Here is a 26,674-nt window from a genome sequence, read left to right as displayed (position 1 = left end):
ATCTGTAGGGTTCGCGTGGGAGGGTTTGCAGAATGCGGAGGATCCAAGGAGCGAGGCCAGGAAACGTTGTGCTTTCTATTGTCTGACGCGCCCAGTGCCAAGCACACTAAGCCGACCTAGGTAACGCTAATGGAATGTGGGCTAACCCAGAATATACTAGTGGTCCACAAGGATCTACGCTTGTGCCTTTTGGGCTAGCTGATTGACTCGGCTCATACCACGAGGGAAGTCTACTCGATCCAGCATGGCTCAAAGCTCTTCATCAAGTCAGTGACATTTCGACGTTACGGGTCATCTAACACAATATACAGGTATAGCTATAATACATTCTTAGCGCTCCCTCAAAAATCAAGGCGATGATACACAGGTTCAAAGGACACCGTGTGGAGCGGCATCATTTAAATCTTGCAGTAGGAGAAGCACTGGCCCTTAACTGAAGCGGGTGTCGAGGATACCCAGGCCTAGTCTCCGGATAGAACTCTTCCCCCGAGTCCTCTTCGTCCTCTTCGTCCTCTTCTTCTTCTTCTTGTTCGGGTGGTTCGGTGTCGGACGCAGCGGCGTGCGACTCGGATTCGTCTTCGTCGTCGTCGTCATCATCATCATCTTCGTCTCCGTCGTCGCCTTCGTCCTCGTCCTCGTCCTCGTTCTCGTCTTCAGAACCAGAGGCAGATTCTTCGTCTTCGGACGAGAGCTCGGCGTCCCACAATATCTCATCGACATCCTCCTCCTCTTCTTCTGCTTCTTCTTTACGATTCGAGGGGATTAGCTCTACCACTCCGCCATCGTCGTTGTGGTCTTCTACATCTTCTTGACGGTATGGAGCGTCGTACACTACTACTGCGTTGTCGTTGTCGTTGTCGTCGTCCATGGACTCGTCATCGTCAATAGGTGCTGGGCTATCCTCATCTGCCATGGACTCGTCGTCGTGTACGGATACATGATGTATCAACTCTTTAAGCCTTCTGCTGTCATCTGTGAAGCCCTCTTCGAGGGTTTCTCTGGAGTCCCCCGAAGAGTCTTCTCCGGAGTCATCTTCCATGTCCTCTTTGAAGTCGTCCCTGAGGTCCCTTTTGAACAGCTCGTCGAGGTCTTCCTGTCTGGCCCCCGACTCATCGAGGACTGTCGGGTGAAGACGATGAAGGTTTCTCATCCAACCGTGAAGTTTTCTCTTGCCAAAACGATAACGATGGCGATCCTTGAGGTCTTCGCAAATGGCTTGGAACTCTTTGCACATCGCCTCAGCTTCCTCGCGGTCAGCAAGTGCGCCGAGGATGGCTCCAATCTTGTCGAGTGCACGTTCAAGCTGTTTACCCACGTAGGTCGTTTCATCCTTGTCCAGCAGACGTTGACGGTGTAGCAAGGCAAAGCCACCCCAGCCATCAGTGGGGTCGGTGGCAGATTCTCCAGCCACTATGCACCACCTTCCACATATGCTCCAACCGGCTGCTCGCGTCCGAAATGGAGTTTCGTCCTTGTACTGCAGCTGAGGGAGCAAAACCTTTGCGTCTGCCTTGACAGGAACAATCGGGTCCTCTACATCGTCCGCGGACGGAAAGCCAACCTCTTCTAGGTCTACAAGTCTGTCAAAGTCATGGGTGGTTGGCTCCAAGCTTGACGTCGCCATTTTGGATACTGTATGCGTGTCAAGAGGCTCGCCGTGGACGTCTTGTCGAGCGGTATCAGCGAATGGTTCTAGCATCCTGGCGACGAGAGGATCCTCGTGGATGTCTGCCAGGTCAGAAGGCTCTTGGTCAACGTGTTGCATTTCGAAAAGATCCCAGTCGACAGCTGCATAATCAGGAGACTCTTCCGCTGACTCTGGGCTGACGGATCGATTTTGTTCAGTCTCCGAGGGGTTGGAAGTCGAACCCTCAGTGTCCGAACCAGTAGACTGCTCCGACTCAAAGTCCATAGTGTCGTCAAATCCTCGCTCACCATCGACCTCCAAATTGTCGGGATATTCCTTAGGACCTGGGATCAGGCTCTGAGACCATTCTGGATCTGGAGACACCAACGGGGAACGGATGAATGGTGTCGAACCATAGTCTACATCCTGGACGGTATCTACAGGCTCGGGAGATACGGAAGGAGAAGGTGTGGGTGGTCGCGAGTAAGCTCGCTTTCCAGCAGAACATTCGTTGCCGTTCAAATCATCAACCTCTGGAGAAGATCCTGGAGATGGGGATGGAGTAAGTAGAGTCGGAGGTGTCGATTTCCAGGCATGCTTTGCATCTGCTCCCGTGATATCTGCCGCCTCTGGAGACACGGAAGGGGGAGGGGTGGGCAATAACGTAGAGTTTGAGGATTCAACTTGCTGTTTAGCAGGGGAGGGTATTTCAACGGCAATGGTACCGCCGTCGAAACGTGAGAATGTTGGAGAATGACAGGCAATGAGGTTTACCTGAGTCGATCCTCTGTCAGAAGTTGTACGTCGTTTGGCGGGCCGGGTGTCCTGCGACGGTCGATGACCGTCGGTCTCGGACCAGGGCGATTTGCTCCCACCTGGGATGGTCTTTAGAGATAACTGAGTCGCGGCTGGTTTTGGCCGAGCCGGTATCTCAACGACAGCTTTACAAGGCGGCGCTAACGTATATGAAGATGCCGCCAGCCCCTGCTGGGCTGCTGCTTTTGACCGCGTCAGTTTTCCAACACGGGCTGCTGGGGACTGTGTTCTGCTGTCTGGTTGTGACTCAGTCCTCTTATTGCAAGTCAAATCAGACGAGGTATGATCTTCGTATTCTATAGGCGGGAGGTTGAGGGAGTGTTCGAGGAAACCTTTCGGGTCTGAACAAGTCGGCCTTTCATGAAGCGTTGCATCAGCAGCGGAGGGATCGGATGCCATCTCCCAGACAACGGCTGGACTCGATGGTTTATAGTGAGCTTGATGCTCATAGAGATAATGAGGATTTTGGTACTTTTCAGTATCCGTGGGCTGGCTATAGGGCCTGACTGTGCCAACCCACTCATTGATTATGGGTTGTTTGGACGCCCATTTTCTAGCGGCGAGAAGTGCTTCGAGCCACACAGGATTCGCGCTGGGGAACTCAGTCGAGAGTTCGTCAAGCGCTGAAGAAGCCGCAGGGATCGGTTGTGCATGAAATCCTAGCCCGCTGTTGTTGTGGTTGTTGCTGTTAACGTCGACTGCCCCTTTTTTCACCTCTGCTGAGGTTGTCTTGCACTCAACAAAGACAGTCGTGACGTCTACCCGGGATTGATTAACGTGTGCAGGGGTTTTCCGGATCTCTGTCGCAACTGCCTTAGTTTTTACGATATCTTTCGTAGTCTGTATCGAGCCTTGCTGGGCGTCGAGGTGCTCCTTGTTGAACTCTACGCAGCGTGGTGTGAATTTGGCGTGCTCTCTGTTGGAGCTCACGTCTTCGAAGATGACCTCTGGAGTTTCTCGCAGGAGCCTGAAAGACGGAGGGTCAGGAGTCAGACGCTTTCGAGGGAAGTCGTCTTGAGGTGGGAGGGATTCAGCTTCTGGCCTCTTTCTCTTGGTCCCCCTGGAGACCGTTTCTCTTTCGTCCACTCTGACCGTGTGTCGCGTCAGGCCGCCGTCAAGCCCCCAGAAACACACTTCAGAGGCGGCATTGCCATACGCTAGCATGGGATGTAGCCTTGGGTGCGCTCGCGAGGGCAGCAGCAAGCCAAACCGTTGATAGCCACTGTCGCCGAGCGGGGCGGCCAGCTCTATGACTCTCTCATAGGGAGCCCTATTCTGGAACTCGCTCGCGACCACCAGCCTCCTCGAACCGTTCTTGTTGGTGACCACGGTCCGCATGAAGGCGTTGCGTGTCTCCAGCCAGCTCTCCGTCATTGGGGCTGTCCATCGCGGCGGTGGACGCCTCTTCGAGTCGAACCCGGTTATCCTCCAGACCACAATCGTGTCCTCGAGGGCAGCCGTGGACACCACTAAATCGCCAAAGAACCGTACACATTCAACGTAATTGGAATGCGGGGCTTTGGTAATAAAATGAGGGTGCCGGATGACCTTTGTATCAAACCAGTTCCGTCGATTGCGCTCCGGGTCGATTGACCGCCAGAAGGGGGATCCATCATGGAGGTCCGGGATAGTCCACACGCACACCTGGCAGTCGAAGCCCGACGTCACCAAATACCGGCCAGTGTGGTGCCACGACGCTGATAGCACGCCTCTCTTCTGCTTCTCCTCGAGCTCGGCTTTGCTCACGCAGAAGGCCCTTTTCAGTTCCGGCTGCGAGTCCCGCTCCGGAAGGAGCACATCTCTCTCGTGGCCGCTTGCTGGTGCACCCAGGATGATGACATGAGTAGCGTGAGGTCTCAAGCATTGCCGGAGATCCCAGATCCGGATATGGGAATCCTGAGAGGCGGTGGCGAAGATCCACGGGTAGAGAGGATGCACGGCGACATCATGGATAGTTGCCCATTCATGGCCGATGTGCGTCTCGCAGACCTTTCCCTCGACGGCATCAATCACCTCCACTAGCCCTGCTGCGCCTGCAACTATCAGTAAGGGCCTCTGTGGATATATATACGCCCACGCGCAAGAATTCATCCCCTGCGTCCGATACGCACGATTCGTACTGCTGCGGACGCGAGCTTCTACGAACAAATTGGTCAGATGGTGCAGGATGGTGACGGGCCGGCGAGGATGGGCCGACACACGACCAATGATGACCTCTGTCTGGCCCAGCACCGCAAAGACGGGCTCGTCGCATGTTGATGACTGCGAGTACGGCCAAAACTTGACGTCGGTGAAAGTGAAGCGCCCTCCCCCGGGCTGGCGGTGTATATATTGAATCGTGGGCGCCACCTCCAAGGCCTGCTGCTGTATTGTCGTCCGGCCAGCCCCCATGTCCTATGCTGCGACACAGCTGGCTTGGGAGAGTTGTCGTTGGGACTCAGACCTTATAAAGGTCGAAAAGTGGCGGTGTCCGGTAACCAAGACTGACTGGGATCAACTGCCGCTCCTGTTCATTACGCCGAACCACAGCCCTCCTGGTTTTGTGGGATAATAAATGTCCGACCTCTTGCCTTTCGCGCTCTCCCGCACCGTCGTGCTCTCATAATCTAACGTCGATATGAGTGTAGTTGAAGGGCACGGAGTCGAGCTACCAACGCAGCTGAGATTCGGGTGGTGGTTTTTTTTTTCTTAGGGTGGGATGGATAGCCAGGAGGGCAAGATCAAGCTGGGGTTGCACTAGGCGAGGACGATTGACATGGTGACCAGCACGGATTCCGGGTCTCACCTTAGTGCAGACAACCCTTCGGTAACCTTTGGGCCGGCCTCAATTAAAGAGGGGTGGCTGGAAGAAATATGGAGCCAGATGGGCCTAGCGGAGCCGCTAAATCAAGCCTTCAAGCTGCCTCGAGCGCGGTGAAATACAGCGAAACGATTGGCTCCTGAGGCTTTGTGCAACGCTTGGGAAATTTCAACAGGACAATGACGGACCAGTCCCGGAACACAAAATATTATTGAGCCAGTAAGAAGCGAGATCTGAGCCACTCAGGAGCCACTAGACCTCGACACGAGAGCCAATCACAAGTCGCAAGTGGAGCCTTGAAACAACGCTAATGCACGCTACGATGCAAGGCGGCCAGCTAGGAGACGGCTAGGACGCGGGCGAGAGCCAGACGAGCACAATCGAATTTCCACTTTTATTTTCTCCTGGTCACGTTCACACCTTTAGCACTAGGCCGACTACAGTACTGCGTAGAGCCATTACCACATTCCTTCACAATCAATTCTTCACACTGATCCCTTCCTCCTTCCCTGGAACCGGAGCGACATTCGCATTCTTCCACGTCGGCGCTGCATCCAGAGTTCTCTGGGCCTTGGGGTACCGTGCGGCACGCCATGGGGTCCGCCGTGGAACAGATCAAAAATGAGTTGGAAAACCAAGTCGTGTCAGCGCCGACCGCTCTGACCCCTGCATGGCTGAATAAGGTGCAACAACGGTGTGATTGGCCCTCGACCAATTACGCCGAGCTCTGTCAGTTGGCGCCACCACAGACCCGGACTGTTACGCGCTTCGACCGCCAAGGTCTGGAAGGCAAGGTTGCTGGCTACCACCAGGTCACGGTGCCCGCGACCGGTGCCACGGCCAAGAACTCTATGTCGCTTCTTCGTCGACCAGCCACTCGAGCCGAGTTCGTGCGGGGGTCGGCTGGCTTTTTTCCTTTTACGCCAGGAGGCCTTGAGGGAGTAGATACGATCCAGGCCTACGAAGACCAGGCAAGTCTGGGGGACGAGGATGAAAGGAGGCGATCGTCCAAGACGAAGAAAGCCGCCAATGGACTCGCACGAATCATTGATTTTGGCGTCAGTGGTGATGGCTTGTTGGAGGTGCCGCCGGGGTTTCTGAGGGGCATGAGATTGTCCGACCACAAAGACTCTCCTACAGAAGTAGAGGATGCACACGACGTCGAGAAGACATTATTGGACGCAGACAACGAGGGTGGCGCTGGGGTGGATCTTGCGCCTCCGGGGCACGTGGATGACCACAATGGACGCAAGACTACGAATGAATCTGACGACGGTGAAGGTGACAGCGACGAGGAGGAAGGATATGCCGACGTCGATGAGCTATTGCCAATAGAGTTTCCGGCCCTCCAACCGCATGGCGACTTGCTGCTACGAGCAGCGACGACCAAAGTCCCTGGGAAGAAATGGGCTCACGTGGTGGACATCAACAAGCCGATCTCCAACTTCGAGGATCTGGTGCCGGACATGGCACGCACCTGGCCGTTTGAGCTCGACACTTTTCAGAAGGAGGCCATCTATCACCTCGAAGGGGGTGACTCGGTGTTTGTGGCGGCCCATACCTCGGCGGGAAAGACGGTCGTGGCAGAGTATGCCATCGCCCTAGCGGCGAAGCACATGACCAAGGCCATCTACACGTCCCCCATCAAAGCCCTGTCCAACCAGAAGTTCCGTGACTTCAAGACCGTGTTTGATGACGTGGGGATCCTGACGGGTGATGTGCAAATCAACCCAGAAGCGAGCTGCCTGATAATGACCACAGAAATTCTGCGGAGCATGCTCTACCGGGGTGCAGACCTCATTCGTGATGTGGAGTTTGTCATTTTTGATGAAGTACATTACGTTAATGACCTCGAACGCGGCGTGGTGTGGGAAGAGGTCATCATCATGCTGCCGGACCACGTCACGCTGATCCTGCTGTCTGCCACCGTGCCCAACACGTACGAGTTTGCGTCGTGGGTCGGGCGCACCAAGAAAAAGGACATCTATGTCATTTCGACTCCCAAGAGACCCGTACCCTTGGAGCACTACCTGTGGGCGGGTAAGGAGATCCACAAAATCGTGGACTCAGAGAAACGGTTCCTTCAAAAGGGTTGGAAAGCAGCCAACGACATCCTGTCGGGACTGGACAAGGTTAAGGAGCAGAAGGCGGTCGAGGCCCAGGCGACTACTCGTGGAGGACAAGCCGCGGGTCCGCGAGGAGGAGGTCGGACCCAGGCTCAACGCGGTGGTTCGAATCAAAGAGGTAATACACAGCAGCAGAGAGGCCGGGGATCCGTGCCGACTCGCGGTCAAGGCAATATTGCGCGGACGGGACGCGGTGGGGGTCGCACGACGGCTGCTCAGGACAGAAACCTCTGGGTACACCTGGTCCAGTACCTGCGAAAGGAGAATCTGCTGCCGGCGTGCATCTTCGTCTTCTCCAAGAGGAGGTGCGAGGAAAATGCCGACTCTCTGTCCAACCAGGACTTTTGCACGGCCACAGAGAAGAGTGCGATCCACATGATCATTGAGCGATCAATCGCACGACTGCGACCGGAGGACCGCGTGCTGCCGCAGATCCGACGCCTGCGCGAGATGCTGGGCCGCGGCGTCGCCGTCCACCACGGCGGCCTGCTGCCCATCGTGAAGGAAATCGTCGAGATCCTCTTCGCGAGGACGCTGGTCAAGGTGCTCTTCGCCACGGAGACATTTGCGATGGGACTGAATCTCCCGACACGCACCGTAGTCTTCTCGGGCTACCGCAAGCACGACGGCCGTGAATTTCGAAATCTCTTGCCCGGTGAGTACACGCAAATGGCCGGCCGCGCAGGCCGCAGAGGTCTCGATACGGTCGGGACCGTCATCATCGTGACACCAGGTAAGAACGAGGCGCCCGCGGCGGCAGAGCTGACGCAGATGATCACGGGCCCGGCCACCAAGCTGCGCAGCCAATTTCGCCTGCACTACAATATGATCCTGAACCTGATGCGGGTTGAGGCTCTGAGGATCGAGGAGATGATCAAGCGCAGCTTCTCGGAGAATGCGACCCAGGCCCTCCTTCCCCAGCACCAAGAGCAGGTCGCCCTGTCCCAGGCGAACCTGGACAAGATCAAGCGTGAACCCTGCGACGTCTGCGATATTGATGCAGAGGCGTGTCATGAAGCCGCCATGGAGTTCGAGCGGCTGACCCGGGAACTTCACGTGAGCTTGCTGTCGTCGCCAGTCGGACGGCGGCTGTGGACGGCGAAGAGACTGATCGTGTTCAAAAAGGTGGGGGGCTATGTCTTCTAGTTTTTATTTTCCTTCTACTTGTGACCATCTAACTTGTCGACGTAGGACGGCATCCGGACGGTAGGAGTGCTCCTCGAGGACGGGGTGCGAGCAGGGCCCAATCGCGGGCTCAACGTTCTGGAACTATCACACATTGACGCACAGCGGTCGACCCGAGATCTGCTTCCATACTTGCCCCGTGTGCGCACGATGTTCTCTGCTCTCCCTGAAAAGGCTTCGCAGGTCAAATGGCAGATTACCCAGGTTGCACTGGACGACGTGGAGTGCATTACCCAGACGATTGTCAAGGTCGATGTGCGGTCGTTGATGCAGTCCGACTCGGCGCGACAGGAATTCGCCGAGGATGACTTCGTCCGCACCTATTCCTCCTGGGACTTGAGTGCGTGGGACGAGCAGGACTGGAGCAAAGTCCACGAGTTGCACATCCGAGAGCTGCTGCTCAAGCGAAAGGAAGCGGCACGGGTGTTTGAGGCCAGTCACTGTCTGCGAGAGTGCCCGCAGTTCTTGAAGCACTACGGCATGCAGCACGACGAGTGGCTGATCCGGGAGAACATCCACTCGCTCAAGATGCTGATGTCGGACCAGAACCTGTCACTGCTGCCGGACTACCAGCAGCGCACGGCCGTGTTGAAGGACCTGGGTTTCATCGACGACCAGGCTCGCGTCCAGTTGAAGGGGAAGGTCGCGTGCGAGATCCACTCGGGCGACGAGCTGGTGATCACGGAGCTGATTCTGGAGAACGTGCTCGCATCGTAAGTTTTTCAAAGGAGGTGCGATCGACCTCAGAGAGTCATACTGACAGATATGCTTGCGTGTCTAGATTCGAGCCCGAAGAGATTGTCGCCCTGCTCTCGTCCTTTGTTTTCCAGGAAAAAACGGACAACGAGCCCCAGCTGACCGGCAATCTGGAGCGAGGCAGAGATGCTATCATCGAAATCGCCGAGCGGGTGAACCACTACCAGATTCTGCACCAGGTGATCCTATCCTCGGACGACGGGGCCAACGATTTCGCTTCACGACAGCGGTTCGGGTTGGTGGAGGTGGTCTACGAGTGGGCGCGGGGCATGTCATTCAACCGGATCACCGACCTGACCGACGTGATGGAGGGCACAATTGTGCGGGTCATCACCAGACTGGACGAGACGTGCAGGGAGGTCATGAGTGCGGCGAGGCTGATCGGCGATCCGTCGCTATATGCGAAGATGGACAAGGCAAGGGAGATGATCAGACGGGATGTAGTGTTTACAGCGAGCTTGTACATGTAGGGGACTAGCAAGCACATATTTAGGACAGGGAGGTACACAAGCACCCATATAACATGGTGAGAACAGAACTCGATGAGCTTTGGTCCTGCTTTCTACCAGAATTCACGGTCACAGGCACTCTAGTATAGACTCGTCGGGGAGTCAGGGCTGTTACGAATGTGTGTTGAATTGGTGATTATAATCAATTGCCTCCAATTAGTATTCTACTTACTCCTCAGGAAGGAATAGGCCAATATACAGTAGGTCCGCAAAGGTCACCGGACAAACCCCATTTCCCACCAAAACAGGTAGTTTTCAACAGCCGATATCTCGATAACTTATTATGGCGACCCCTAGTTATTTATATAGTAGAGTGTACTAAATTACCTAGACTTTATCTACCTTATAATTATATATTTAAAATCGTAGTGTGCGAAAAGTTGTACTACATAAAAGAAAGCATTAGGTTAATTCCAACAGAAAATTTATTTTTTTGCATGATAACTAAACTAACTCTTCCTAATATATGAGATAACTCTTCGCATACCGCGTTTTCAGATATATAATTGATAATTATACAAAGCCTAGATAATCTAGTATATTCTACTATATTAATAACTAGGGGTCGCCATAATAAGTTATCGAGATATTGACTGTTGAAAACTACCTGTTTTGGTGGAAAACGGCGTTTGTCCGGTGACTTTTGCGGACCTACTGTACAAGTTCCTTAACACCTAGAAATTTTAGCAATTTTCTGTGAAAGATATCCAAATGAAACCGGTCCAGAGCCCGACACATCATAATCTATAAAATCTATGTTCACGACCCTGATGCAGACAAAACAATGACATTGTTGGTCTCCGAATTCCGCTTGTGAGACCAGAGACCACAAAAGGCCATTTGTGTGTGTGGAAAATGGGCTGCAGACCGAGCCAAACTCTAGGCTCTCCCAAGACTGTGAGATTGGCTGGCTGGCTGATTGTCTACTTCCTCCTCTTCCTCCTCCTTCATTGACTCATCACCCTCGTATCCTCGACCGCGCGTGGTGGGTTGCAATGGGTGAAAACGGAGAAGTCCGGCACAAGTTTCGCGCTTTTTCTTGCCATTCCCACCACTCTCAAAAGTCAATTGAATTGACACCATCCTTTGCATCAGTTCTGACCTGCAGCAACATCATCGTAGATCTCGACCTTTTCCGTGAGTGATTGGGTCTACAAGACGGTGTAGAGTCGCTGCAAACTCAGTCGCTCAGCCACCCCCTTCATTGCTCGGGTCAAGAATATCTCGACCGTTGGCGACTACCCGTACAGCCCATTTCCACCCCTCCCCCCCATTCGTTCCGCAACCGGGTCGAGTTAGAGCCATGGCTGCCGGGGCCCCGAAGCTCTCAACGTCAAATGATTTGCTGATCTGCTGTGCGTGTGGTGCGCAGTATGACGTGGACGAGAAGACGGGGAAGGACGAGTGTCGGATCTGTGAGGTCTGTCTGCCTGTCTCCTCTCCCTTTGTCCCTCCCTCTCACTTCAGCCGGGCACGAGTGAGTGATGGGATCCCCTGCCTGGGTAGGGGAACAGAACATGCTCTCAACGGAGGCATACCATGTTTCACACCACACTCCTCTTTCAACGGGAAAAATGATTTGGTGGTGACCAGCCAACCCCCCAAGAAAGACATACACACTATGCGATAGATCTCGTATCATTCTGCCACTGACACTGCCACTGAATTGAACACTGAAACTGACACTCTGCTCACACCTCCCTGTCCCATAGGATCCCAGACAATTCGTCCCAGAGTCAGGCCAGGCGTGGACGACGCTGCGCAAGCTCCATGCCGGCCCCTACAAGAACGTCTTCGAGCCGTGCGAGCACAATGACACTGTCGTCGAGATCCATACCGAGCCCAAGGTAGGTGCTAGGTGCTAGGTGGATGAGCAGATGAACACACAAACAACAGCATTTCCCTGCAGTACACACAGTTGTCATACAGTATCACCACATGCAGATCAACACTGCCACTCCGTTTCCCCCTCTCGAAGTTGTATCTGTCTGCTTCTACATTGCATCTGATTGATATATACACGGCTCATACTGACGACATACTTTCCTCACTGGTGACAGTTCGGCATCGGGCAGGGTGCGCGTTTGATCCGCACCCCGAACGGCAATGTGCTCTGGGATCTGGTTGCATATCTGGACCAAGACACGGTTGACAAGGTATGTGTGTATGTGTGCATATGTACATTTGAATACAGCCACGAGAAAAGAGGTACAGACTCTCTGAAAGACAACACGGACAGTCTCTTAGTGATGGTCATTTGTCCTGCGTTGTCCAAGACACGAGCCAAGGGCCAATTCCGACGACCCTGCTTGACTCTGGCTGTATACCCGACTGACTGGCTGATGCGATGGCACGCAGATCACCGGATTGGGCGGATTGAAGTTCATTATCATCTCCCATCCGCATTTCTACACGTGAGTTTCATTCTCTCTCCTCTCCCGTGAATCTTCTATCCCGCAATATCCGCAAATGTTCTCACCCCCCAACTAACCTCCCACCACCCTTCAGCACCTGGGCCGACTGGTCCTCCACGTTCCAGTGCCCCGTGTACATGACCGAGGTCGACGCCGTCTGGGCCAACCGCAAAGACACGTCGTCGGCCACACTCAAGCTACTGAGCGCACCCCGCACCGAGCTTCTCCCAGGCCTCACGTCGGTCATCTGCGGCGGCCATTTCCCGGGTAGCCAGGTGCTGCACTCACTCCCTCCCAACACGCCGCTGCCGACGCTGTTCGTGGCCGACACCATCTTCGCCGTGCAGTCCGGCCACAACCCGGACCCAGGCAAGCGGGCCGACACCGTCTCGTACCAGTTCCTCTGGAGCATCCCCAACTTCATCCCCCTGCCGCCCGAGGAGGTGGTCCGGATCTGGCGCGCCCTCAAACCCTTGGATTTCAAGGCGACATACGGCGTCATGGCCAAAATCTCCAACGTTTGTAAGTTTCTACTTGCTTTTTTCCTTCTCCGTATCTTAGGCCGCTTTTTGTCCCCCTTTTTTTTAGACCGGGCATTCTTCGGTCATATGGGTTGTCCATCACCGAAATGGAAATGGAAAATGGCTGATGCTTTCGGGGTTTACCCGCCCCAAATAATAGTTGAAAAACCCGGCCAGACTCTAAGTCTCAAGGCGAGGCTGCTACAAAGCGCCAAAATCGCCGTCAAAGCCATGGGATATTCTGACCACGCCATTTTCGCCGAGGAGGTGTGATACAAAACACAACCCAACGCCATAAGACACCCTAGATAGACTGGTACCATACGTTTTTATCACCCGTTGACCCTCCTGATGATGCTTAATCCCGCATGTGACAATCGCTTAAACTAGAAGAACCGCATTCAAACACCCATCTCGACTCGGATCGTTTGTGACCTGCGCGTATTTCCCCCAGACCACTTTTCCGCCCGTTGTGACCAGACCCAGCTCCGACACGTTGACCTCGATGACCGTGCCCTTGGTCAGCACGCCCAGCTGGGTGTAGAGCGGGTTCTGGGGGTTCTTCTTGACGCTGATGATGGGCAGCTGCACGGTGACGCCCAGCTCCGGGTGCGTGACGTTGGCCTTCTTGTAGCGCAGGCCCATGGGGCGGATGAAGCGCTCGTACTTGACGGGGCGGCGAGTGAAGTCGGGCCCGACGAAGGTGGGCTGGGTGATCATGCGCTTCCAGCTCTTCTTGGCCGTCTTCTTGCCGGTCTTGACCACCTTGAACATCTCTTCCTCGCTGATCCCCTTGACCTTGGGCAGCGGCACCGCGAACTTGGCCGCCTTCTCGGCCCGCTTGTTCTTGATCGCGCTCGACAGCGCTTTGGCCGAGTTGGCCTGGGACCGGTCGAGGAGGTAGTTGGGCAGCGGGGTGGAGGAGGGTTCTGTGGGGGCGGCGGACTTGACGTCTCGTTCTTCTTGCGCCTTGATGGCCTTCTTCATCTGGATCTTCTCGGCGTGCCGCTTCTTCTGGTGCAGTTTGGCCCGCAGGCCGCGCAGCGTCTGGGCCTTGTCGGACAGGGCATGGCCTTCACGGGCCTCGCGCTTGCGCACCCGTTCGTCGTGGTCCAGCCTCTTGCCATGCTGCTTCTGCCAGCGCTCGATGTACTCGTTCTGAGGCATGACGGGCAAGACAAGAGACAAAAAGATGGCGCAGGCGCAGTTGGAGAGGGTTGAGGTAGCGTCGGCGGTGAAAGAAAAATAAAGAGTTTGAGGCAGCCAGTCAAAATTTTCTTGAGCCGAAAGTCACGTGCGCCAAGTCGAATAAGTGAACCTGGCTCTCTAATTGGGCTGAGGCTAGAGTCTTAGTAATAAGTGGGGCCAGATGCACTATCCCTTCGTTTTTAGTGGTTAACATCCGTCGGCTTACCTCAGCACGGCTCGCTACCAGGGAATGAAACGGCGAACAACTTCTAACCTCGCGGATTTTGAAGACCCCATTTCCCACGATCTCGGAAAAGACGCCATAGTGCCTGCTCCCCTAACCACTAGGGGAGGACTGAGCACACAGCAATCGCTGATGGGTCGTGCGCCCACACCAGCTTTTTGGCGGGGAATTACGCCATCCATTTCCTCCTGTATGTGAGAGTTTCCGACGGGGGATCTTCTCACGCGTCACGCGACAGCGCCAAGAGATCATGTCCGCGACACACACAGTGTTGAACTGCTTGTCCCCTCGAACTACGCAAAAGACCTGCAGTAATGCCCAGGATACTCCTACATCTCTCTAGCGACCATCTAGCTACCTTATGTGCTGTTTTCCCATCCCCAAGTGACAGGCTCGGACGGATATCCCTTGCGGTACAAGACAGAGTGCGGTTCGTGTCTCCTCCAGGAGGGGGACTGAGCATGAATCAACTTGGCTTGCAATCTCATAGCAATCAGCACGATGCTGTACGCGACGATAACATATTAGTTAGTCGTCGGAGAGGGAAAGAAAGGCGCAAAAATCCATGGGGCGTCCGAGATCCGCAGCGTCAAATTGGGAGCGTGTTCTCTCTGGGGTACTGCGAGATATGGCGTGATGATTGGCTCGATAAGGCCGCCCGGCCCACCGGGAGCGGCTTGGCGACAGAGAAACGCGAAACAGCAACATCACTCGCCCACTCTTTTTCGCAGTCCCAGAACTACGCCGTACAGTCAATCCTCAACACCAAGATCGCGCAAAGAAAGACTCTCGCAAAGAGCACCCACAACACTCACTCTCGCAGTATAGAGTGACGCCAACATGTTGACTTTGTCTGTATGTCTGGCAGACGACATGGCAACAAGACGGAATGAGACTCTGGACACTACCTGGTACCTTGGACACCTCCTGGCTACTGCAACTCGACCCATATCACATGATGAGTCACGTGATTCTGATTGGCACATACACCGCGTCACCAGAGACCACACAGATGATTGTGATCCTCGAATCAACCAGATACATTGGCTATCAATGGATGGGAGCATTCAATCACCTCTACATCGCAATGTCCTACTGGCCTCTCGAGCAAGCAGCTTCAGCATTCCCTCGACCGAGGGGGTGGGAGCTGTGCAGGATGAGTCGGTGGCCCGATCATGGCAACAAGCCCTATCCAGCAGAAAGCAGGTCCAGCACAGCTCATACCCAATTTTTCTCTTATCGATAGTGTCTGTATCAACAACTTCCACCGTATGAAGGGATGGTGCCACGGTGCTTGGATCCAGGTGAGTCCAACACTGATTTTCCCACGGGGATACCTTGCACTGGATCAAGGATTTCAAAAGACAAGGAAGAGGGTTTCGCTGTGACACTTTATCTCACTTCTCCGGCGCCGTTGCTGTGCTGGACAAGCGGCGTCCTCCGTCGGTCAGACACGTCAGAGATTTTTGTATCTCCACTTCGGCCGAGGCCCAGTCTAGCCGGACACGGGAAAGGGCCTAGAGATAAGCAGAAGGTACAATATCTCCTCGCACTACCCGCACCTCGACCGATTACAACTTATCCCGCGGATCTTCATCATTTTTCCCTCTGCATGTTCAATCGCAATGGTTTTGCTCCCATCTCTCTCTCCCTTGCCCGCGCCTTTCTTTTCTGATTTGAGGACCCGCTGGACGACCCTACACACAATGATTTTAGAAATACCGCCGCGGACGCGGACGCAGGACACGCTGGGTGGGCCGTTCCAGCTCCTTGATAGATATCCTATGACGCTCGTGAAACCTTCAGTAACGGCCATCGTTGCACGTCTGGGTCACCCTTTGAGCCTGCAGCTTCCCGTTCCTTTTCAATTTCCTTCAATGTGTTCCTGAAACTTCTTTTCTCACGCTCCTTAGCGGCCACGCAAGCGACCTGCTTTGGCGGGAATTCGTGGCCATATCGGTATAGATATACACATATACAAATATATTACGTCACAAAATGGAAGACCCAACGACAGAAAGCCAGGGTATTCCCGAGGAGATCGAAGCATTGGACACTCAGCCCGTCCAAGACGTCCTTCCACCGTCGCCGCCACCCACCGAGGGTGGAATCTCAGATCCAGACGACGAGAAGGTCGAGGTACCACTCCCACCTCCAACCGCAGCCCCAGTTCGAGTTCTCGACGTCGATCTTAAGACACCCGACCGTCACGTCCCTCGCGATCCCCGACTGATCCGACTGACCGGCGTCCATCCCTTCAATGTCGAGGCGCCGCTCACTGAACTCTTCAACGAAGGCTTCTTGACGAGCCCGGAGCTGTTTTATGTGCGAAACCACGGTGCGGTACCTCAGGTCAAAGATGAAGACATAATAGAGTGGCAACTGTCTATCGAGGGCCTGGTGGACGAGCCCATGACAATATCGCTGAAGCAGCTGATGACCGAATACGAGCAAGTGACATATCCAATCACACTGGTGTGCGCAGGGAATCGGCGAAAAGAGCAGAACATGGTGCGTAAAAGCAAAGGATTCTCGTGGGGCGCGGCAGGGCTCTCGACGGCACTCTTCACGGGCGTCGTCATGGCTGATGTTCTCCGACGAGCCCGGCCCACGAGGAAGGCCAGGTACGTCTGTATGGAAGGCGCAGACAAGCTCCCCCACGGGTTCTACGGCACGTCCGTCAAGCTGAACTGGGCCATGGATCCCAACCGCGGCATCATGCTCGCCTACAAAATGAACGGCGAGACGCTCCGCCCTGATCACGGCAAGCCCCTCCGCGCCGTTGTCCCGGGCCAGATCGGGGGCCGGTCTGTCAAGTGGCTGACGAAGCTGATCATCACGGATGCTCCTAGCGACAACTGGTACCACGTTTACGACAACCGGGTCTTGCCGACCATGGTCTCTCCGGAAGAGTCCGCCAACAACCCCAAGTGGTGGACGGACGAACGATATGCCATCTACGACCTCAGCCCTAACTCGGCCGTCTGCTACCCCCGGCACGAGGAGCAGCTGTGCCTGAACGGTGCACCGCAGACCTACCGAGTCCGAGGATATGCCTACAGCGGTGGTGGGCGACGCATCACGAGGGTCGAGATCTCATTAGACAAAGGCAAGTCTTGGCGGCTGGCCGAGATTGACTATGTCGAGGATCGATATAGACAGGTGGAGAGAGATCTGTTTGGTGGCCGGTTGGACATGTCGTGGCGTGAAACCTGCTTCTGCTGGTGCTTCTGGTCGACCAGCCTGCTGACGGACGAACTCGCCCAGGCCACAGATATCGTCGTACGGGCCATGGACGAGAGCATGAATGTGCAGCCTCGGGACATGTACTGGTCCGTTCTGGGGATGATGAACAATCCCTGGTTCCGGGTAACGATCACAGTTGAGGGCGAGTACCTTCGCTTCGAACATCCCACCCAACCGGCTCTCATGCCTGGCGGCTGGATGGAGCGAGTCAAAAAGGCTGGGGGCGACCTGGCCAACGGCTTTTGGGGGGAGAGACTCGAGGGCGAGGCACCCATAGTCCCGGATAAGGAACAAGCCCGGGAAATCTCCATGGTCCGGGAAGGCCTGCAGAACCCGATCACGATCGACGAGCTGCGGAAACACGACACGGAGCAACAGCCTTGGTTCGTGGTGCAAGGCGAAGTGTACGACGGCACGGCGTTCCTGAAGGAGCATCCCGGGGGCGCGCAGAGCATTATTTCGGCTGCGGGGCTGGACAGCACCGAGGAATTCCTCGCCATCCACAGCGAGACGGCCAAAGCGATGATGCCGCAGTTCCACATCGGCTCCCTGGACGAAGCCGCCAAAACGGCCTTGACGGCGGGCAGCGACGAGACGCAATCAATCGACCACCAAGGCCAACCTCCCGAGACCTTCCTCCATCCCAAAGCGTGGAAGAAAGCCATCCTGCACGGTAAGCGGATCGTGTCCCAGGACACACGTATCTTCACCTTCAAACTGGAACATCCGGCGCAGCGCCTCGGCTTGCCCGTCGGCCAGCATTTAATGGTCAGGCTCCGGGACCCTGTGACCCGTGAGGCTATCATCCGCAGCTATACTCCAATCTCGGACATCGACGACCGCGGCTTCATGGAGATGCTGGTCAAGGTGTACTTTGCCCGCGCGGGCAGCGAGGGCGGCAAGATGTCGCAGGCCATGGACGCCCTTCCCGTCGGGCACTTCATCGAGATGAAGGGGCCGATCGGCAAGTTCGAGTACGTGGGCCACGGCACGTGTCTGGTGTCCGGGCGAGAGCGGGTGGTCAAGTCGTTCATCATGATCTGTGGCGGCAGTGGCATCACGCCCATCTACCAAGTATTCCGGGCGGTCGTGCGCGATCCCGAGGACCAGACGCAGTGCGTCATATTCGACGGGAACCGACTGGTCGAGGACATCCTGTGTCGGGAGGAGCTCGACGCCCTGCTAACAGGCAACGAGCACCGGTGCCGCGTCCTGCACACTCTCACCCAGGCGCCCGACGACTGGACCGGTCTGCGAGGCCGTGTCACCGGTCAACTCGTTCAGGAACACTCGGCCCGGACGGACGACGCGCTGGTCCTCATCTGCGGACCCGAGGCGATGGAAAAGACCATGCATCAAGCGCTGTTAGAGCAGGGGTGGCGCGATGACCAACTTATGTTCTTTTGACCGACCTTGCATTGTCAGTCAGCGAAGCGAGGAATGGAAGAGTCGTGTTTCACGTGCAGCACAGGTTTGCTTAGTGTTGGCATTTCAGCATGTTCTAGTCCTAGGTCCCTGAAGAAGTGGCTACAGATGAAGTGTCAAGCTGCATGAATAACCTGTGTGATGTGATATCCAGGCACAGGATACGTACCGTGCGTGACTGGAGAACCCAAGCGTGAAGATGTGAAGATAGAACCCCCCAACCGCCAAAACCCTCCAACACACATGGCAATGATACCACGGGGATCACCAAGTCACTCAATCAGATTGTGCTCTTTTCGACGTTGACATTGTCACAAGGAGCTTCGCCTCAGGTGCGGCCTTTGTGATTTGACCAGGATATCATCATTCTCTTCCTCGATTATTTCTCCAACTGCCTTCCATCGACGCCCGATCCAGTTCCGCGGGAGGATTTGCCAGCACAACATCTCCCGACTGATGCAGAGCCAAATTGACTCTTGCTATCAACATACGACTTATGAATAGTGTGCCCCCATCGATGCTGAGATGAGCCACCCGTGCATTTCGGTGCATCACGTGACACAATTTCTTCCGAGGAAATACTTGGCAACTCGGCAACTTTGTCATTCCAACCGGTTGACGCACGTGACGACGCCAAGTGACCAGTTGGATCCGCACATCGCACGATGTTATCGATGTTATCGTACCGTCTCTCAGCCACTTAAGATGCGGTTTTGTTTTCTTCCCCATCCCACGCTATCGAGGAGTCTTATCTTTGTGGCTCCATCTCCGGACACCGTGGAGAAAGTGATCTTCAATCTCGTCCACGATCACTTCTTTGACGACAGAAATGACGGTGCAAAATGACAATTGCGATATTGGCCATTGGCTCTGCGCAACACCCCTATTGGCTTGGAGTAGCACTGGCGGTGACCCACACATCCAAGTCCTCTGCCGATAGGCGGATTTGTTCGTCTCGTTGGTCGACCGTTTTGACGTGCACTGTCCCCGCGGAGATCATGGGTTGCGGGTGTGGCGTCTCAGATTTGAACCAGGCCCATGCAGTAGATATGCAATCCGCCATATGACGAATTTTCTTTCTTTCTTTCTTCTTTCTTTCTCCTTCTTCTTCCTCTTTTGATGTGATGCTCCTACCTGAAGCAGATCACCTATACCCTGAAGATGTGCCGGCGGTGACATACTCGCCCCAGTGACGCAGAAACTCTCGACAGGCGAGGCGGAAGAGGGCCAGCAGCATGTCATGGTCAACATCGTCGCCGGGCATGGCCATCAGCCGTACACCGGAGGGTGTGGAAGACGATGGTGACAGAATGCCGGCATCAAGCCGAAGGAAGAAGGTGGTGGTTGTCGGCTTGGGAATGGTTGGCATAGCCTTTGTGTAAGTCTCTCACATCAGATGGCAATATGACCGAATTTGAAATTCCGCCAGAACACTTGGCTGATAAACGGCCGGACAGGGAGAAACTACTGAAACTTGATGCCAAGAGGAAAGAATACGACGTTGTGGTCGTGGGCGAGGAGCCCCATCTGGCATACAACCGTGTCGGGTTGACAAGCTTCTTTCAGCACAGACAAGTCGAATCGCTGTACCTGAACCCAGAGTCTTGGTATAAGGGCCATCCCTCAAACTCATTCAGCTACCATTTGAATACGCTTGTCACCGAAATCAAGCCGGGGGAGAAAGTGGTCGTCACCGCTCGAGGTGACACAATACCTTATGACATCTTGGTTCTAGCGACAGGGTCCGACGCCGTTCTTCCACGGCATACCCCCGGCCACGATGCCAAGGGGGTGTTCGTATACAGAACAATTGAGGATCTCCAGCAACTCATCGCATTCTCTGCCACCGTCAAGGGCACCACGGGATGCGTTGTGGGTGGCGGGCTACTCGGCCTCGAAGCAGCCAAAGCCATGATGGATCTGGAGAAATTTAAGCAGGTCAAACTCATTGAAAGAAATAGATGGGTGCTGTCGCGGCAGTTGGACGGAGACGCTGGGGCCATGGTCGTCGAACTAGTCCGCAACCTCGGACTCGACGTGATGCTCAGCAAGAGAGTCGGAAGAATCTTGACCGACGAGAACCACGCTGTGCGGGGCCTCGTCTTCGAGGACGGCGAGGAAATGGCGTGCTCGTGCATCATGTTCGCCATTGGCATCAAAGCCAGGGATGAGTTGGCGAGGGCGGCGGGTCTGAAATGCGCCGATCGAGGCGGAGGTGTCGTTATCAACAGCGACCTGCAGACCAGCGACCCGAACATTTACGCAATCGGCGAATGTGCAAGCTGGGAAAATCAAACGTTTGGGCTCATCGCCCCTGGTGTTGAACAAGCCGACGTTCTGTCATTCAACCTCACCCAAGCCAAGGTTCACAGCCCGCGAACGTTCAAGCGACCAGATTTGAGCACCAAGTTGAAGCTTCTGGGCGTCGAAGTTGCCAGTTTCGGGGACTTCTTTGCCGACAGGGACGGACCCAAGGATCTCCCCAGACGGCACGTCAGCCGGGCGGAGAAGAAAGGCACTGACAGCCAAGACAAAGTCAAGAATCTCACGGACGGTCCGCCGCCTCCGGCTGTCAAAGCACTCACCTACAGAGATCCATTTGCAGCCGTGTACAAGAAATATTTGTTCACCATGGATGGCAAGTATCTGCTTGGCGGCATGATGATCGGCGACACGAGGGACTATGTTAGACTGGTGCCCATGGTCAAGAACAAGAAGCCGTTGGAAGTGCCACCATCCCAATTCATCATCGGTGCATCCAAGGACGGTGAAGAGAACGCCGACGACCTGACGGACGACACACAGATCTGCTCGTGCCACAATGTTACCAAAGGTGACGTCGCGAGCGTGGTCAAGGACGGCTCCTGCAAGTCCATTGGCGACGTCAAGTCGTGTACCAAGGCTGGCACGGGCTGCGGTGGCTGCATGCCTCTGGTCCAGTCCATCTTCAACCAGACGATGAAGGAAATGGGCCAAGAAGTCCTGAACCATCTCTGTCCCCACTTCAAATACTCGCGAGCTGATCTCTACAACATTGTCTTCGTCAAGAAATTGAGAAACTTTGGTGAGGTCATGAGGGACAGCGGCACCGACCCCAACAGCCTCGGATGTGAGGTCTGCAAGCCTGCCATTGCGTCGATCCTCGCCGGCATGTTCAACACCCACGTTATGGAAAAGCCACTCCACGGGCTCCAGGATACTAACGACAAGTATCTCGGAAACATTCAGCGTAACGGAACATTCTCCGTCATACCTCGCGTTGCTGGCGGAGAGATCAGTCCCGACAAGCTTATCGTCATTGGCCAGGTGGCGAAGAAGTACGGCCTCTACACCAAGATCACTGGTGGCCAACGCATCGACATGTTCGGGGCCAAGAAGCAGGATCTGCTGGATATCTGGTCGGAGCTGGTTGCCGGAGGACTCGAGTCAGGCCATGCCTATGCCAAATCTCTCCGGACTGTCAAGTCGTGTGTGGGGACGACCTGGTGTCGCTTCGGCATCGGAGACTCGGTGGGCCTCGCTATCCGCCTCGAAGAAAGATATAAGTCGATTCGAGCTCCACACAAGATCAAAGGTGGGATCTCGGGGTGCGTCAGGGAATGCGCTGAAGCCCAGAACAAAGATTTCGGTTGTATTGCCACGGAGAAAGGGTTCAACATCTTCGTCGGAGGCAACGGCGGGGCCACGCCGAGACACTCAGAAATCCTCGCCAAAGACGTGCCTCCGGACGATGTCATCCCCATCCTGGACCGATATCTGATGTTCTACATCCGGACAGCCGATAAACTTCAGAGAACGGCTAGGTGGGTTGAGAACCTGCCTGGCGGTATCCGCTATCTGCGGGAGGTGGTTCTGGAGGACAAGCTGGGTATCTGCGCCGAGCTGGAGAAGCAAATGCAAGAACTTGTCGGTACATTCTTCTGCGAGTGGACGGCAGTGCTGAACGACCCGGAGAAGCGGAAGGCGTTCCAGCAATTCGCCAACACCGCGGATCACAGAGAACCTGCGGTGGAGAAGGTCGAGGAGAGAGGCCAGTTCCGACCAGCGTACTGGGCGAAGGATCCCGTGCACGAAGACTTCAAAGGGACTCGATGGACCAGCCTGACTTGGCAACCCATCGTGGAGACGAACAAGTTCCACGACCTGGACACTGGTTCGTCACAAACTGTCATCCGGGGCGACACCCAGCTGGCGGTCTTCAAACTGAAGGGGAAATACTACGCCAGTCAGCAAATGTGCCCTCACCGCCGCACGTTTGGACTCTCGGACGGTCTCGTGGGGGAGACCGCGTCGGCAGACTGCAAGGACAGCAAATTCTACGTCAGCTGCCCCTACCACAAGAGGAACTTCCAGCTGAACGGGGAGGTCGACTTTGACAAGAAGGACGCCGGTGCCGGCTCATGCTCGAACGACAGCGGCTTGTCCATCGCCACGTTTCCGGCTGAAGCGCGGGAGGACGGGTGGGTCTACCTCAAGCTGCCGCCCGTGCATGAGTTGGACAACGTGCTTGGAACGAGCAGGTGGACAGTGAAGAAGGACGAAGCCCCGAACCCATTTGCCAGTCTTGATCAAAAGCTGGGGTATCACAAAGGTCTGCGGCCGCAGAAGACCGTCGCTCCCATGCCAGGCACGGGGAATGTGCGAGCGGGGGGAGAAGTCGGGGTGGCAGCCCAAAGGAGGATTGACTGGTAGTCACACAGCAAGTCGCCGGAGAACATATACATACGTATATCTACATACCTCGGTATCGAGCGTCCTCCATTATTTTGGCTTATCCTCTCCGCCCACGCCTCACCAGCTCGGCACTGCAGGAAAGATTTCCAATGCTTGGGACCATAAGCCAAGCGTGTCAATCTGTCTTGGAAGGGGGGGGTTGCTTTGGTTCCTGGTTCACCTCGTATGCTGTTTGCTCACAATCAAAACCGCTGTCCGACTCCCAAAATGGCCACCAACGCTTGTCCTCACCGCTACCCATTCCATGGGAGATGGCAGGCGTCGCTGAGTCTGCTGCCACCCGAGCGCCTGTCTCGTCTGGGTATAAAGACTCCGTCCCCACATTGAAGCAGGTCAGGCGGCCAAGCCTGGTCTGGACTGGGCTAGGACTCAGCCAACCTACAAGTGGCCATCTGCTTGCCCAGGGCAAGATGCACGCCACCTTCTTTCAACTCAGAGCCAGGGCACCTGGTGACTGGGGGTCTCACTGTTAACTTGCCCCTAGACCAAATGGGCCAGGGGTCCATGAGCCTGGTCTCCACTGCCTGAGATTGACCATCTCACCAAACAAGGAACGTGGTGACACAAAGATTCTCACACGGCTGCACCTCGCCAGGCAGCAAGCTTTGCCAAGGGATTGCATAACCACCCTCTTCGGACAAGGACAGCTTTTCTTGTCCCTTTTTTTTTGGAGCGTACACTGGTTTCCTATCTGCGTTCTACTCAATCTTCATTACACTTCTGCAATTTGCCTTGACAGACACCATGAGTAATCCCCAACATGATGACATTATTCTATGGTTGTTACCACACAAAGGTCCCGGCTTCCACGGCGCTGTGGAAGTGACTGAACTGCCTGAGAACAAGTCGCGATTCATTCCAGCCCGCCAAAGCCGACCCTGCCAAGGGAACATCGATCAGGACGATCCAGAGCGCACAGTGGCCCAGGTCCAGGATGGCTTAGATGAGAACATTCCACACCTCGCCGTGAGGTATAGCCAAGGAGGGAAAACCCCCGCAGGTGTGGTATGCGGCACAGACGCTGATGTCGAGTTGACCATCAAGGCTTCAGGTGTAAGCAGAAAACACTTCGCCATCACCTTCGATGGCCTATACCGCCCAGTCATCAAAGACTTACAGTCGCAAAATGGAACCATGATCACCTACAATGGGGAAACGGGAGCACGATTGTCCGACTTCACATGGTCGCTGGAAGGCCCCAGCATTCTCAATGGCAAACCACCGGTTCTCCATATCACAGACAAGATTCAGTTCCAGATTCTCTTGCCGCATTGCGATTACAGCTCCCCACAACACATCGACCGGGTCACGAAATTCCGTATGGGAAGTGCCAACCCAGAAACACTCGTTGCATCCTTCCACATCGACCCTTCTGGAGTGACCAAAGTCGACAAAGTCGACAAGAAGTCGCGGAAGGAATTGGAATCCATTCAGCCGGGCTCGGGTCCCAGGGTCCTCTACAGACAAAGAATCGGCCAGGGTGGCTTTGGTTTCGTCTACTATGTGTGGAACGCAAATACCAGGGAGCAGTATGCCACGAAGGAGCCAAAGGAACCGGAGAAAATGACGCCGCAAGATCTGGGGTCGTGGAAGCAGGAGGCGGACATAATGGCACGGGTATCTCCCTTTTGCTCCTTTGTTCGCCCGTGCTAACAACTGATGCCCGAATTCCCCAGGATCACATTGTCAAGTTCCGAGGCGCCAGCTTCTCGCCATATCCGCAGTTGTCATTCGAGTACGTCTCTGGAGGCTCGCTTGAGCGCTACTCTGACTTTTCGGCCCTCGAGTGTACTCAGGTGCTCTGCCAACTGTCGTCAGCAATTCAATATCTACACAGCCTGAACCCTCCCTTGGTCCATAGGGACATCAAGCCTGAAAATGTCCTCGTTCAGAGCAGGGAACCGGGCAGCATCTACGTCAAGTTTGCGGACTTCGGCCTCGCCAAGGCGGCGGAAGTCATGCAGTCGGCGTGCGGTACTTTTCCCTGGCTAGCTCCGGAGGCTCTCAGGGTCTGGTGTGGGGCTGCCGGCAGGGACGACACATACAGCCCGCTTGTTGACATCTTCTCTCTTGGTCTTGTTATCGCACACCTGGCGTGCAAGGGCTCAGACTCCAGCAGCCAGTCGTTGACTACCATTGCCGGCAGGCACCACCTACTGCATCGGGTCAAACTCCTGTCAGACGATGAAGACATTGGCCCTCTTCTCCGACTAATCCTCAAGGGAATGTTGGTTGAAGACCCGCGCCAGAGATGGTCGGCAGACAAGGTCAACTCAGAAGCACAAAAGATGCTACAGGCCATGATCAACAAGTCGGAAAATGAGGGCGCAGCCACACCAACACTCTCGGTTTTCGGCGCCCATTCCACGGCTGAACCCAAGAATCTCGATGACAACTACAAGAGCGCCGGCGTGGTTGATGCTGAGGAGGGTAACTCGTCGTTCGTCGCTCGCGACTCTGTCGGCGACGAAGGGTCGCAACAGACCATCAAGGCCTCTGGCCAAGCTCAATCCACACGCAAGAGGAAATTGTCTGAGGAGAGTGTTGCGTCGCCGCCCAGCGGATCTCTCACGTGTCCCCCGTCGGGAGATCAACAAGATGTCATCGACGCCACCCCACGGAGAATGAAACGAGCGAAGACGAGCAAACACTGATTGTTGCGGGTCAAGACGACACCATGATGGACATGGGCCTGTACGTAGAAAACGCAGCACTGGTGATTGGATGGAGTAGAGGTCAAGCATAGGCATACAGGTTTCGCCCGGTCCCTTCCAAGAGTAATCTCCTTGTGATTGCCACAGCCATAGACAAAATATGCAGCTTTCCCTTGCTAAATTAGATTGCATTCCCAGCTGATCTCGGGTGGCACGAAACTCCACAAAGAATGAGACAAACACGACGAATTCTTCATGACATCTTATCGCCTTGGCAACCGCGTGACGCACGCGTCACACCGACAGTATTTAGATCCGTGACACGCCGGGCGATAAATAGAGCTCACTCCTCTCCCACTTCATTCACAACACTCCCCCTTCTCCGCCGTACTACCAATCTTTTCAATCCCCCTCTGTGGTTAGGAAGTT

At 55.1% G+C, this 26,674-nt stretch overlaps 7 protein-coding genes across 7 annotated transcripts; 5 read left to right on the top strand and 2 right to left on the bottom strand.

The window, feature by feature from the left end:
• Positions 1-394: 394 nt before the first annotated feature.
• Positions 395-4,834, bottom strand: AYL99_09827 (hypothetical protein; the record flags this gene model as incomplete). The annotated part of the gene is made up of 2 exons (XM_018841333.1): positions 395-4,476; positions 4,555-4,834. The coding sequence occupies 2 exons, from the start codon at positions 4,832-4,834 to the stop codon at positions 395-397; spliced, it is 4,362 nt and encodes a 1,453-aa protein (XP_018689042.1).
• Positions 4,835-5,836: 1,002 nt separating this feature from the next.
• Positions 5,837-9,780, top strand: AYL99_09826 (hypothetical protein; the record flags this gene model as incomplete). Its single annotated transcript, XM_018841332.1, has 3 exons — positions 5,837-8,494; positions 8,561-9,267; positions 9,336-9,780. 3 exons carry the CDS (start codon positions 5,837-5,839, stop codon positions 9,778-9,780), a joined length of 3,810 nt encoding a protein of 1,269 aa, XP_018689041.1.
• Positions 9,781-11,122: 1,342 nt separating this feature from the next.
• On the top strand, positions 11,123-13,027 carry AYL99_09825 (hypothetical protein; the record flags this gene model as incomplete). Its single annotated transcript, XM_018841331.1, has 6 exons — positions 11,123-11,239; positions 11,532-11,666; positions 11,880-11,975; positions 12,178-12,233; positions 12,328-12,755; positions 12,915-13,027. 6 exons carry the CDS (start codon positions 11,123-11,125, stop codon positions 13,025-13,027), a joined length of 945 nt encoding a protein of 314 aa, XP_018689040.1.
• Positions 13,028-13,135: 108 nt separating this feature from the next.
• On the bottom strand, positions 13,136-13,921 carry AYL99_09824 (ribosome biogenesis protein NSA2; the record flags this gene model as incomplete). The annotated part of the gene is made up of 1 exon (XM_018841330.1): positions 13,136-13,921. The coding sequence occupies one exon, from the start codon at positions 13,919-13,921 to the stop codon at positions 13,136-13,138; it is 786 nt and encodes a 261-aa protein (XP_018689039.1).
• Positions 13,922-16,184: 2,263 nt separating this feature from the next.
• AYL99_09823 (hypothetical protein) lies at positions 16,185-18,839 on the top strand (the record flags this gene model as incomplete). Its single annotated transcript, XM_018841329.1, has 1 exon — positions 16,185-18,839. One exon carries the CDS (start codon positions 16,185-16,187, stop codon positions 18,837-18,839), a length of 2,655 nt encoding a protein of 884 aa, XP_018689038.1.
• A 1,253-nt stretch (positions 18,840-20,092) lies between these two features.
• On the top strand, positions 20,093-23,549 carry AYL99_09822 (nitrite reductase [NAD(P)H], large subunit; the record flags this gene model as incomplete). Its single annotated transcript, XM_018841328.1, has 2 exons — positions 20,093-20,235; positions 20,315-23,549. The coding sequence occupies 2 exons, from the start codon at positions 20,093-20,095 to the stop codon at positions 23,547-23,549; spliced, it is 3,378 nt and encodes a 1,125-aa protein (XP_018689037.1).
• A 786-nt stretch (positions 23,550-24,335) lies between these two features.
• AYL99_09821 (serine/threonine-protein kinase Chk2) lies at positions 24,336-26,245 on the top strand (the record flags this gene model as incomplete). The annotated part of the gene is made up of 2 exons (XM_018841327.1): positions 24,336-25,208; positions 25,268-26,245. The coding sequence occupies 2 exons, from the start codon at positions 24,336-24,338 to the stop codon at positions 26,243-26,245; spliced, it is 1,851 nt and encodes a 616-aa protein (XP_018689036.1).
• Positions 26,246-26,674: the final 429 nt, after the last annotated feature.

The sequence above is a fragment of the Fonsecaea erecta genome (assembly GCF_001651985.1).
Source record: "Fonsecaea erecta strain CBS 125763 chromosome Unknown Scaff10, whole genome shotgun sequence".
Lineage (NCBI taxonomy): Eukaryota > Fungi > Ascomycota > Eurotiomycetes > Chaetothyriales > Herpotrichiellaceae > Fonsecaea > Fonsecaea erecta.
This window is presented reverse-complemented; position numbering and strand designations above follow the sequence as displayed.